General features: G+C 39.9%; 1 protein-coding gene across 2 annotated transcripts in view; it reads left to right on the forward strand.

Annotated features, from left to right (window-relative positions):
• The first annotated feature begins 306 nt into the window (after positions 1–306).
• sema3bl (sema domain, immunoglobulin domain (Ig), short basic domain, secreted, (semaphorin) 3bl) overlaps positions 307–14205 on the forward strand; it is a 69666-nt gene continuing 55767 nt past the window's right edge. Inside the window, exon 1 of one of the 2 annotated variants that reach the window (XM_084367865.1) lies at positions 307–721. In XM_084367865.1, coding sequence (XP_084223991.1) covers positions 616–721 — 106 coding nt within the window. In that variant the 5' untranslated portion in view covers positions 307–615. The remainder of the gene's footprint in view (positions 722–14205) is intronic. The other variant, XM_084367864.1, reaches the window with a different exon arrangement.

A 14205-nucleotide genomic window follows, 5' to 3' on the forward strand; every position in this document is an offset into this window, starting at 1 on the left:
TTGAAGCTGTTATTTCAAGGTAAAAAAGTTACATCATGTTGCTTTAAAACATAAAGTTAATGGCATTATAATTAGTTACAAAACAATTTATTGAAGGTTTCAATGCTGCTTATCAATGATAAACAAGGTGGGAGTGTACTGCACTGTACTGGATGTTGAAATGGTGTTATGAATCATCTGAAGGAGCGTGCCTCCAACAGAGGATCTGTGTGTGCGTAAAGGAGGGGCAGCTCACTTGGAGCGCTACTGCTCTCTCTCTCTCTCTGCTGTGAAGGCGTGGTGTCTCTCTCTCTGCCTCTCTCTCTGGCAGAAACACACTTCTGCTGAACAGGCAGCTGGTGGAAGCGAGCTGAGGGAGCGTCAGCCTGAGTCAGTGAATCACCTCACCAGCCCGGGCAGAGCGGCAGTCACTGCGCGCAGAGGACACCCAGCTGCTCGGTCGTAAACCCTTTTACGCACAGGGGGAGCTACCTGAAAGCGCCAATGTTGGCGTCGTGAGAGGAAGGAATCCGGCAGTTTTATCCCCCCAGAATACACCTGGAATACTCTGTGTGATTGTTGGACACACATTTTTTAAATTATCAGATAGAAGCCGGAGGACATCTCCTGAGCAGGATGAAGGGATTAACACCTTTCTTCAACATGATTCTTCTTGCGCTGCTTGTCGGCACTGTGTCAGCGAGCAAGTTAAATGTACCGCGGCTGAGGCTGTCATACAAAGGTAATTAAGCCTGTCCATCTATCTGTCTGTCTGTCTGTCTATCTATCTATCTTCAGGTGGCATCAATTGGTCATTAATTGATCGTGGCCATCTCTGAGGAAGTATTCACACTCCTCTCTCCTCTTTCAAATTGACAAACTTAGCACCCTCCTGAAGCTTCAGGGCTGCATTTTTAGAAAAGAAAAAAAAAAAATGTCCATTTATCTCAAAGCACTTATCCTCTTCATGGTGGTCCGAGCTGGAAGCGTTGAATCGTGGTCGATGTTTTGGCTACTGTTAAATAAACCCCCAGGTTTATGTGTTTTTTATTCTTTAATTTTTAACGTTAAATTACTGGTTTTCCAGGTTGAACCGCTGCGCAGTGCAGGCGGGTGTCCAGCCAGAGGAGATGTTGGCTGAGGCTCATCGCTCTGCGGTGCGATCCACCGTCTCATTAGAAAAGTTTATTAGGAACGGCAACCGCAACGAAATACCAAGGATGTTAAATAATTGTACTGTGGTATGGGTATCAGCACTAAGTCTGTAAGAGTTGAGAGCAGCACAGGTCATTTTAAAGTAACACAAATGCTGTAAATTTCATATTTTTCTGCTTTTATTAAACATGTAGTTTTGGGGAAGAAATTTAAGCTCAGAATTTTAATATTTATATTAATGAGGTAATAATACAAACTCAGAAATATTTATTATTTCCATAACTGAATAAACAAGAGGAGAATAAGGTCCCCAGAACACTGTTTGAAGCTAGAAAGATGGCAGGGTCCGCCACATATAAACACACTTAAACAGTATGAAACTGTGTTGTCCTTTAAGGTCAGTTTGTTTATTCGGTTTATTCAGTCATGAAAACAAAGAGTTTGTTTAAACATACAGAAATCTTGTGGGTAAAATGTCGTACCCAAAACTACATACTGCACCTTTAATTGTAACCTTGTCTGTTACACAAGGTTCAGGCTGTACAGACCTTAATAATGACCTTTCACCTTTCAAACACTCCAGAAGTTGTTTCTGCTGTTAGACCCTCAGTGTAAATATGATTTGATTGATTTGATTGGCTGATTGCTTCTCGCTGCTCTCATGCTGGATGTTGAAATAATTTAATAAATAACAAATTAAGAAAAAAGCCATATACGGTGTCACTTCAGCCAGTTCACATACCATGCCCTCTGCTTCCCCTCTCTCTAATCTGAGCCCTGTTGTTGACCATGACTCACTCAAGTTTAATGATAATAAGGCAGCAAAGTACGCAATGTGTGTGTGTGTGTGTGTGTGTGTGTTTAAGTGATGTTGACTGTATTGTTGCCAGACTGTGCTCATTGTTTCGTCTCACTCAGGCCGGAGCAGGTCTGCAATCATCATCAGAATTTGATAACACACAGGATTTCCTCCCGTTCAACTCCATGTTTTCAGGAGAAAAGTCACCATCTGAGTCGACTGGTCTTCCTGTCGGCCGGACTGGAAATGCCGCTCAGTGGAGGGAGAGAGGAAAAGAAAGAGAGATTTCTGAATACATTTTTAAGTTATATGGCAACAGTTGGTAACTGTACTTCCTACATGAGTGGTAGAACTACTACTCACACTTTCTTTATGTATGTTTTTACCCTGATAGGGCCTAAGTATAGAAAGGTTAGTCGTTTATTAGCTGGTCCTCCAGAGGATGAACCCTAATCCCTTTAGGTGACCCCTGACCTCTCCTCTTGTGACAACATCAGGCTAAAGTTTCTGCGTCTGCATAAGAAATATCAAAATCTTATGTATAAATAGCCTTGAAATCTTTGGAGCACATTCATGGTCCCTAGAGGACGGACCCTTTCCTTTGTTTAACACTCTCTGATTTCTCCTGTGGCCAAAATATAAACTTTGCTCTCATAATAGGCAGATTGCCATGACATTGTCTGAGCACATTCATGCTGCCATGGGAATGAACCGTTTCAATTTGTTTGATCCTATGGCCTCCCCTCGTGAGACACAAATGCGGGACTGAATTGCAAAATTGTTAGCATATAGGTTTGTAACATTCATTGTAACACATTGTGTCCTGTTGTAAGGTGCCAAATCACATCATTGCATTTCCAACAAAGTCAGTCGGGATGTGACAAAATGTGACAAACTTTCTGTTTTATCATTTTAGTTTGATGTAGTTTCGTAGCTGTTTAATGCCTCAGAGACATTGCTCATTGCACCATTTGATTGGATTTGACAGGTTTTAATTAAATTAGGTGACAGTGATTTTAGAGGAAGGAACATAGCCACGCCACAGTGTTTACTGAATAATATTTTCTGTCTCCAGGAGATAATATCTAAAGAATCCTGCAACACTGTGGAAGAGTACAAGCTCTCTGTTATTGAGCAGACAAACTCGTGCCCTGGGCAAACACTAGAAGTGGAAAAAGCAGTGCCCAACATTGTGAGTCACTGTGTTTAACTCATGTTAGCTCATGTAAGTACTACATGGATCTTTTCACTTTGCTCAAGCAATAAACAGCACCACATAAATCCAGTTTTTCTTCTTCATTTGACATCGGAAATGACCAAACTCTCATTCTGCGAGCGTTATGAGGAAGGAGTGTGGGAAGAAACTCTGCCTATAAGATTCTCATTAGTGACCAACCAGCCTCTCGCTTCCTGTCAAGATGACCTCACCTTTGACCCCACAGTTTGCCCCGCTTTACATAATTTCCCCCTTAACAGAAGTCCCGTTCTTCCATGTTTGACTGTCAACTGTGTCCATGTCTCCATGTGTCTCATCTTCTCACTCATCACTTTCATAATATCTCACTCCTTCTCACCTCACTGTTCTTTCTTTCCCCTCTGTTTGTGTCTCTTTCGTTATCACCCCCTCTCTCATTATTACCCGCAGGAGCCCAGAGGGTGTTTGTATTCCTAGGAGGATGTTGAGGTAATTTAGCAACAGGAAAAGCTGTCATTATCTCATTTCAATCAATTAGTGGGTAGAAGTTCAAGCAGGAAGAGGGCCATTTTTGCCTCAAAACTATTAAAGTGCTTCTTCTCCCCGCCTCTCCTCTTTTTATGTTTGCCTTAGGCGTCCCACTCAGGACTGATTCAGTGATTGGCAGCAAAAAAAAAAAGTCCAGAACATTTTTACTTTAGGAGTGGATCTTTATTTAGTCATCTGTTTTTCAGCATTTAAATGGTTTTCAACCCAATCGGCACAATAAATGTGAGCAATGTAACATTTCTGCAAATCATGGATATGTTAAACTTGATATTTACGTTTCTTTAGGTCAGTTATTAATTTTACATTGTGACATAACTGTGCTTATGGTCTGGTTGGGTTTGCACACAAAAATCAGCTAGGGTTTGGAAAAGATCAATTTTGACCTACCTGCTTCGGTCGCCAATAACTCGTCTAGAAAATGTCCCAACATCTTGTTAAAAACATCCAGTAGTTTCACGCTTACAAATGTTGAAACTCAGTCTGGAACAATGGTCAATTGTCGTTGCCACCACCATCATTCTGTCTACCGTCTTACAACAAAGTCGCTCCAGACGAAGCTGTATGTAATCGGATAAATCGCCTCCAGTAAAGTCACTCAGTAGCTAAATTGCATTGTGGGTAATGTAGGCAACATGCTTTGAAAGGGAAGAAGAACAAGTGGAATGAAAAAGGCAGATTGCAGACAGTGGACTCCTTTTCAAAACCTGCCGCCTACATTTCCCAACTGCAACTGCAAATGCAACTTAGCCATTGAGTGACATCACTTGAGGCAGTTTATCAGATTACAAGCAGCTTTCTCTGGAGAGCCTCACAAAAAGGCTTTTTTAAAAACTTTTTTTGTTTTACATATGCAGTAGTACTCCACAAGTAAACACACTGTAATGTGCAACATTAGTGGAGTTACCCTTTAAAGGCTGTTTAAACAAGTTTCATATGTAACTTAGATGTTTGAAAATGAACGTTTCCACCACATTTCGAGCAGTTTTGACCTGAAAAATTGGTCCTTTAATATTTTAATTATTACTTTATTTTCTTTCTTTTTTATCTAACATTAATATGTTCACAGAAAATATGTGTTCATAATTTTTTAAAAACCTAATTTGCAATTCAAACTCTCAGCAACAAAAGTGAGAATGTTTGTGTGAGTGTGTGTGAGTGTGTGTGTGTGTGTGTGTCTTACGAGTTGACACTGAGCCGTCGAGGTATGTTGTGTGTGTGTGTGTGTGTGTGTGTGTGTGTGTGTGTGTGTGTGTGTGTGTGTGTGTGAGTGTGTGTGTGGTTGGCTGGAATCCCAGCCCTCTGCCAAGCATCTATACCAACCTCCCATCATGCATCTCTCTCTGCCTTTTGTGTCTTTTCTTTCTGTCTCTGGATGTCTTTCATTTGTCTTCCTTTCCCTTCAGTCTGCCCGCTTCATTTATTCATTTGAATTCCCCGATGTCTGTTTGTGTGCCGCACACACTGACTTTCGACACACACACTCCGTCTAATACAATATTCACTTTGTCTCTCCAAAGGCAGGGGGCCACTTGAAAACACCAATGCACACATCAGCGTCCTATTTTGATCAGATTGCATTAGTTCTCAGAGTGAAGGGCTCTGTTTGTTTTCACTTACAGCCTGTGAATTAATGAGTTTGTTTTCTCAGCCGGCGTTGCCCAGATGCATACATCCAGACGGGTGTTAGTTGTTCTAAGGCGGAGCGGGGTAATCTGTCACCGGGAGTCTGTTGGAGACTCTGGAGCTCCTCGAATGTAGGGCGTCTCCCATCCTTTCATCTTTCAGCCCTTTTCCTTTCTTTGTGCATTATTTTCATCTTTCTTTCCATTGTGCATCCATCACTCCCTCCCTGCTCCACGTAATAGCTCCTTCATTGCAGTCTTCCTCTCTCCAGCGTTGCTCCAGTTCAGTTTAAGTGCTCCCAGGCCTCTGGACTGATTTAAAATCCAGCAAGAGCGAGAAAAGGAGGAAACAAGAGAGAGAAACTTGAAGGTTTACTAAGGAAGCCAACTGGCTTGTCAGGCACATATTCTTTTACTAGGATGTATAACTTTGGTTCTAAGAAATATTGGAAAGAAGAGAGGGTTTAAAAGGTTTTAGTGTTTTAGTAATGGTTGACATGTGTTTCAATTTCAAATGTTTGTGTAAGTTCTCAACATTTAGTCAAGGGGTCTTTAGTCAAGTCCACAGGCTCAATAACTGATATTTAAAGTGTACAGCACAGGAACAATAGCCCAAATAGTTTAATAAAAGTAAGAAAAGGTAGAAAATGTAAGAAGCAGTCAGCAAATAAAGTTCTTGTCCAGGTGAAAGTTGTAATCCTTGATTGGATTCAGCTGTAAAATCCACTTTGGTTACAAAGAGATGGATTTTAAGGAGCTGGAACAGTTTGATAAGTCCCTCAAGCTTTCAAGCAAAGACAGAAGGCTATCTCAATGTTTGTGACAGGTTTCTAAAGGTTTTCATGAAAGTTTGAAATATTTTAATTCATATATATCACAGTAGAGAATACTTAATTCTGATTGGCTGGACAGTGGGCATCATGTAAGAAATATTACCCTAAGTTGTTGTGTTATGGATCACATAGGAGCATTTATGGAATGTATACATTTTTGCGGGCATTATTATGCTAATATCGCAGCCCCTTGCCAACAAGAAGCCCTATGTTATCAAGCTACAAAAAAATCAGTTTTCATTCACTCACGTCCATCCATCAATTAACTAGACTTGTCTATCCTTTAGACCAATCGTCAGGTGTCGGCGGTGGTGGCTGGTGGTTAATAAACCAACTTTGGACTGTTGGAGGAAACTGGAGCACCCGGAGAAAAGCTCCTCAGGCATTGGGAGAACATGAAAACTCCACACCTGGCTGGGCTAGCCTTCTTGCTTTTGTCAACGAAGCTTGAAAGCTGCTGATTTATGCCCAAAACTACATTAAATCGATAACAAATACTAATTTGCACAAAACTCTCTTAAATGTGCTCAGGGTTCAAACTCAGGGGGTAGCTAGTCTTTAAACATCTTGTCATATAGTTCCTGGTTCTTAGATTTCCTACTTTGTGTATTGCAACACCTAATTTAACAGGAAGGGGTTCAAGAGGCTGAGTCAAAGCACTTTACACTTTATTAATGGCACATTAAATAAGAACTGCAAGCAAACACCTGCATTATAAGTTTTTAGTTAGTGAAAGTTAGTATCAAATTTCCAGCCAATGAGAATCAAGAATTTTGACATTTTAAAGTTTCACAATTTCACATAGCCGTACAGCCTCTTCTCCATCACTGCTCTTAATGGACAGTCGTCTGTATTAGGACAGTAGATTTAACTGTTACTAGGCAACAGCTTCTCCTCATTGACAAACTGACGAAGATCAAATCTCATTATACAGCCACAAAATATTGTAAAACAATATTTGCATTTTGATTGCAGGGGATTGTGCGTGGTAGAAGATGGATCACCTACTTTAGCCCATGCGGTTATTAGTGAAGGCACTAAACACGGAGTAATATCCCTTTTTGATTTGATAACTGCAGTGCTGCTCGTACGTTACTGCCTTAAAGTGTGCGCTCATATGAAAAGCAATCATGTGCTCAAAGCTCAACTTTCATAACCAAAACACACTGACTGTGCCTGTCACTGCAGCTCAGTGTTGTGGTTTGAATGTAAAATCACAACCTTCCTTTGCTTTTGTTGTACTTCTCCCTGTGATGGACTATGAGAAATCCAGATGATTTCTTTCTTTTTAGTGACATTTTTATTGGTATTTCTGATGACATGTCGTTATTGCAAGGCTGGTCATGTACAGAAAATGTTTTTTATATATAATAGCTGACATATGAGAGGGACACAAAGAAGCTTTGTCCGGTCCATGAAAATCGCTCTTATTTAGTTTGGAGGCTGCAGAGACAGTGCAGAGAGGTTTTCTGTCTGGTATGTAGACGTGCTGACAGTGGAAACACACTGCATGTTTCTGACACCACGGGCATGATGTGAGGGGTGAAGGACGAGTGTGTGTGTGTGTGTGTGAGAGACAGAGAGAGAGAGAGAGAGAGAGAGAAGGGAAAGGCACAGTGAGTATGTTGGATGTAGATATCTGTGTGCTGAGTGCGTATGCTTTTTTGGATCTGTAAAGCACGATGTACGTGTCTGTGTGGGTGTCACTGTGTAGGTGGGGGCTGATGTGTGTGAGTGTGTGCATGCGAGACAAAAAGAGATGCATCGCTTCCGACGTAGACATCTGTTCGTCTGAAGGTGTCACTTGTGTGTCGTGTCAACAGCATCTCTCTTGTGACAGCCCTCAGATGGCGGCCTGGCGAGATCACAGACAACACACAGATGGAGGATTTAGAGATGAGGAGAGAGAGCTGACAGTCAGAGTGTGAGAGACAGGAAGCTGGAAAACTGATTGAGATGAACAGAGAGATCAGAGAGCACAGATGGAGAGGAAGCTGGGGTGAGAAGAGAAAAGGTGTGTGGGATGTTTGAGGGAAAAGAAAAAGGACAAAGGGAAAAAAAATTAAAGGGAGAAAGAGACCCAAAAGAGAATTCACACATCAAGGAGGTCCAAGATAAGAAAACTTTTGCATAAGAAATCCTTTATAAACACTGTGGATGAAAATGTTTCTGTTGGCTGGGACTGAACCACAACTTGTCATGCCAATAAAGACTGACCCCACTGCTGACTGTTGCTATTGTTCTGTTTAATGCAGCCATTCATGAAGGAAATTACATTATAGGTGAGGTTGAGGCTTATTTCTTGGCAGAACAGATACGAAATGAACCTGGAACAGTTTGGTAACTCAAGTCTTTTATCTCCATCTGCATTTAGTAAAAGCAGGTTTCTTTGCAGCCAGCAAACACAATTTCATTATTATTATGAGGGAGATGGTGGAGACATGACGCATCAGCTTTTATTTACTAAACAATAGAAGATTTCAGAGAAATAAAGGTTGTTTTGAGTTAGCAAATACTGTAATATACTGTGGTCATAGAAAATACTTGTTTCTTTGCAGTTGATAAGACTGTTTATATCAAACAGGTAATCATACTAATCACATTACACACTCCAGGGCTTCCTGATCTAAACACAGTCGCAAAATGTGTATCTCTAATTACATGAATCAGAGGTTTTTGAATCAGGTTTTTTATAGGATGAAACTTTAAATGTATACTATAGATACTTTAAATACCCAATACATACATACATACATACATATATATAACTTTATATATGTATATATATATATAGATGTATACATACATATATATACATATATATATATATATATATATATATGTCTATTTCTTATCTCTTATTATATTGTTTATTTTTTACTTTCTATGGTTTAAGTGTGATACTGTTCTTTGACTGCTGTGACTAAGAAATTTCCCCATTTGCGGGACAAATAAAGGAATTCTGATTCTGATTCTGATATATCTATATATATATGTATATATCTCTCTATATATATCTATATATATGTATATATCTCTCTCTCTATATCTATATGTATATATATATATATATATATATATAAACATGTACGTATATCAAGTTATTTTAAATGTATTTAAGAATCACTAATTGATTTACAAAAAAAAAGGTTAATATAAAGGATCATGTTAAGCAGGAGTCAGCAACTTGGCATTTTTGTGATCAGTGCTTGTATTTTTAAATGGTTGACGAACATATTGAACAATCAATCATATTAAATGATGTTTTATAAAATAAGCCCTATTGTACAGTAATTGTCTTGTCTTGCACTGAGTGCCTTATGAAGACAACAGTTGCGACATGTATGTATAAATAATCAATATTTTCTATTTTTAGAAAGCTAGTTTCATCTTATTCTTCTTTTCTATAGACCTCCACTTGTTGTGTTTCATAGTCAATACTCACTAGTTTAAAAAGTGTATTAATCCACATCTGAAAATACTCCCCAGCAAATACCCAATTTACTCTCGTCTAACTCATGTTTGCGAAAAACTAGTTCCCAGCTGTTTAAGTAAATTAACTAGCCTTTTTAAAAAATTTAATTGAGCGCTGTGAATTATTGGTTTTGTTGACAGTAAGAAACATACAACAAGGCCAGCCATATCCCTTATGATGTTCAGCCACTACTAGTAAGTCTGGGTGCTTATGGATGGAGTTAACACCTTGTAAAAGTTGTGTAGTTTTCACAGTACAAGTACATTTTTAGGATAAACACCTACCAGCTACCCCTTGGCAGAAAAATCTAACACCACACCATACCCCCTGAAGTCCACATAAGATAGACAGGATCGACTGATAAACCCCTGCTGGCTTCAAACAGCTTAGCTTCGCTCTAAAACATGTCAAGAATAACACTGCATAGATAAAGGTCAGTGCACACAGGCCTCTACAAGACTGAACTGGGACTGCACCGTGAATTAAAACATGTCCCCCTAATGCTGGCATGAACCACCGGGCTGAAAGATGAATGGAAAAGAGGGGAATGTCCATGAAAGAGAGAAAACATCAATGAACAGAGTGAGAAGAGGACAGAGGCTAAAGAGAGGGAAGTAATGAATGAAAGATCTGTGAATGTGGAGAGAAAACAAATGATGGAGCCTTGAAAGAGTGAACGTAAAAGAAAGACAGGAAGAGAGTGAATGGAGGGAGCATTAGACGGAGATGGAAATACCAGAGTAGGGCAGATAAAAAGAGGTCATGGTACCGTGGTGGAGAGAGATAAATGGATGAAAATAAAGGACAGAGAGGGGCTGACAAAAATGGAAAGAAAAAGACAGGAGAGAAAGATGAGGGAGGTGGAGTAATGACGGATAGATGGAGGATAACCTGTAGGCTGAAAGACACTGGTCCCTTTGAGAAGCAAAGGTTGAGGGTTCAAGTCCCAACAATGTGGCTTTGACCATCTGTCATGTAGATTACTAAGTACTCCACTTTCACACTGGAGTGATGGGAGATGTGTGTGTGGGTCACATAGCAGGAGTATCCTGTATCTCTTTACGTTGTGGAAGCTTTGTCTATTCACTCGTCTGACTGGTATGTCCAAGTTAAAGAATAGATGTGTGTGTGTGTGTGTGTGTGTGTGTGTGTGTGTGTGTGTGTGTGTGTGTCTGCATGTGTGCAAAGACCGGCCAAAACCAGCCCCAGTGTGCACAGCGATGGCCGTTGTTTTATCATGAGCGTTACAAATCACAGCAGTGGACGTTCACCAAGGGGGGTTCAAGTCCTGAAAAACTATTTATCTAAACTTTCTACACTCTGCCACACCCTGACAACTGAGCACACACAGCGGCTCCCCTCCCTGCTGTCCTCCAGAGGTCCGACCCACCCTCCGCTCTGGTACTGACCCGATCCATTGTTACCTACTCTGTTCTGTACTTATCTTTTCTGTTCTGCACCTGTGTGAAGGATTTTGATTTGATCAGAGCATCTTTGAAATTACCCTGAAGTTTGTCGAAAAATCGCAGTTTTATCTCCTACAAATCAAGATTTATGCAAACAGGCTATTATGTTTTAGGGAAGGTTACATCATGATATAAGTTTTGATTTTTAAAATTAAAATATAAGCGTGATTGATGATTGGCTAGGTTGTCTTTTTTTTTTTTAAAGTTAGGTAAATAAAATCCACTTGTCAGAGTCTACAACACATGTTCCTGTGGCATTACCTGTTTCCCCATGTTTCCTCTGTCTCCACTGTCGTATATCTTACACGGTCAGTAGTGAGGTGATTAGGATTCATTGCTTGGGAGCCATGAATGTGTGAACAAAATGGTCATGGTAATCCATCCAGTAGTTGCCAATATTTTTTAGTCTGGACCAACGTGGTGGACCAATCAACAGGCAAACAGACTGATAAGAAGATGAACACTGCAACATAGAGTATGCCCGTCCACCATCAATACACACTTTGCTGCTCCACATTAACACAAAAGCACTGTCACATTGACACTGCACATCAGCCATGATTCTGTCAAGATTGAAAATAAATAAATAAGTGAATTAGGCTTGTTTCCATCAAATAGTTTGGAGCTAATAAACTAGGCTAAGCAAGGAAAAAGTTGGCGGTCACTACATTACACATGGCTGTAATAAGTATGTTAAGGAAGAAGAAGTCACAAACTGAAAACAAGAGCAGGAAAGGTTGGGTTTTTTTCGAAATTGAGGAATTTGAGTTTGATTTTTTTTTAAACTTTACCAATTCAGTAAAGTTTTTTTAAAGTTCATAAAAATACTTTGATAGGAAACACAATTTCTGACTTGAGCACTTCTTATCTCAGTTACAATCTTTCAAGGTGGCAGGTTCACATTACAATTCCCCCAAAATGAAATCCCTAAGCCAAAACAAAAAAAAAAAATGAGAATCTGGTGCCCATTTCACCAAATTTACAATATACAAGTTGTGATTTGCAACATAAGATCATTTTCTCATTGTTCATTTCGATGCGTTTGACTCATCAGAACAAACAGCACTCTTGCATGAGTATTCATGCAGCGCTCGCAAATCACTCTTTGCTTGTCTCTGACTTGCCAACAAACTTTTGGACAAAGTGACAGCACCGATATTGAAAGCCAGTGCAAATGTCGTATTTAATAAAAGTTACATGGTTATCTGCTGTACAAGTCCACCCAAAGCTTTTAATACTTTCAACAAATCACAGTCTCATAGTAACACCTTGTGAAAACGTTGTGATCACTTGGACTAATGTTGAACTTGGCCTCCTCCTGTAAGTCACCGCCCTCCAACCGCATGCTGTGTCCTGGTGCTGACAGGACTGATGCCTTGCCAGTGTTTTATAGTAAGTCTTATTGTTCCAGCTTGAGAAAGAAAACTGCCTGCACTACCCTCTCTCTATGAGATGGATAAACATCCTCAGCTCTGCTCGTGTATTTTTTCACTGGAGACATTAAAGGATTAGTAGGCATTACATGAAGTCCAGCTGGACCTTCCTGCAGAGAGCAGCAAGCACTCAAAGAAAGCAAAACAGAGAAAACACCTAAAAGGACAGCCTGTCCTCCTCAGAAAAATGACCATGTAGGTTGACCATACTGACGTCTTTTGTGAGGCTCTGACCCCTACTGGCTATTGTAATTAACTTACTAGTCTTAGTTGGATAAAACAAGCATAGGACTTTCACTGAGGAGACCACTGTTAGTGTCCAGTATGAAACCAAAGTAAACGGTGAGTTATTTTAACTTACTAACATCGAGAAGTGACATGAACTACATGATGTAACTCCTGCGTTGGTACATTTGTGACTGAAGTCATATAAATAATGTAGCTATTTTCAGCCAATCCACTGTTTTCCTAAACCTAACCAAGCAGTTTTCTTGACTAAACCTAACAAAGTACTAACCAAAGTGCGAGTGTACAACTGAGATCGTGTACGCCTGTTGCTTGTATGTTGTTTTTGGGAAAAGTGATTGATGTCGTTTTAGGGGCGACTTGCAATCGACCTATTCATTCGTTTAGGTATGAGGAAGTGTTGACTAGGATAATTACACACACACACACACACACACACACACACACACACACAACCCAGTGCTCAGACAGAGGACGTCTTCTTGTCTTCTCATGTCGTTTCAGTGTCCTACCATTTGGCACTTTGGCTCAGAACCAATGCAAAGTGACAGAGAAACAGGGCAGAGGTGATGGGAACCCTCTTTAATGCCAGATGGGAGACGTTGCATGTCACACACACTGAGGTGCTGCACCTCCTGCCACAGAAACAAACACACCCTCTCATGCAGCAATCGATTAGTTCCACAGTAGCTGCTGAGAGGAAGAGACGAGTACAAGGGACTCTACTGTGGACTGATGTGTCTATCAGACAGAGGCTTAAACTGCCACTTTTATAATTTAACTTCTCGTTTAGTCTTAGATTGAATCTTACAATATTAATTTTTTAAAGTAAAACAAATCCTGAAGTGTAGTGATCTCATTGTTTCCATTGAAATTACCTTTTTGCACAGTGTACAGTCTTTTTCTAAGATACAGACGCTCATTTCTTGACAAAAGTTTGTAATGAAAACTAGTGGCTATACTGGCCTTTCCCCCATCTTTTCTCAATAACATACAAAAAAAAAGACAGATTTGTTTGGCATCACATTTATGTTAATTTTGCTTTTTATCCAAACCTCTGTGACACATAATCTGCATTGCAGTTCTTGGTTTAAAACACTTGTTTAACATTGAAACATTTCATGGAATGACTGAACTGACAATGTATTTGCTGTTAAATATAAAAGCACAAAACAAAAAGAAAAAAAAACTCAATACTTTTGATAAAACCAATAAAAAAAATATTAAAATGCGCTGCACAGAATTGCATGTGTGAGTGCACTTTGCTGCATTCAGTGAACAAAGTGTGTGTGAGGCCATCAGAGAGTTGGCAGAACTGTTTGTGCTGAAACACATGACGCCAGCAGAGAACTTTATAGAGAGTTGGAGGCCTCAGCTGAGGCGTCGAGGGATGGAGGGATGAGCAAAATAATAAGAGAGGGTGAAGTTTAAAGAGAGAACGAGGAAGAGAAAT

Source organism: Pagrus pagrus, assembly GCF_965226575.1.
Source record: "Pagrus pagrus genome assembly, chromosome: 11".
Lineage (NCBI taxonomy): Eukaryota > Metazoa > Chordata > Actinopteri > Spariformes > Sparidae > Pagrus > Pagrus pagrus.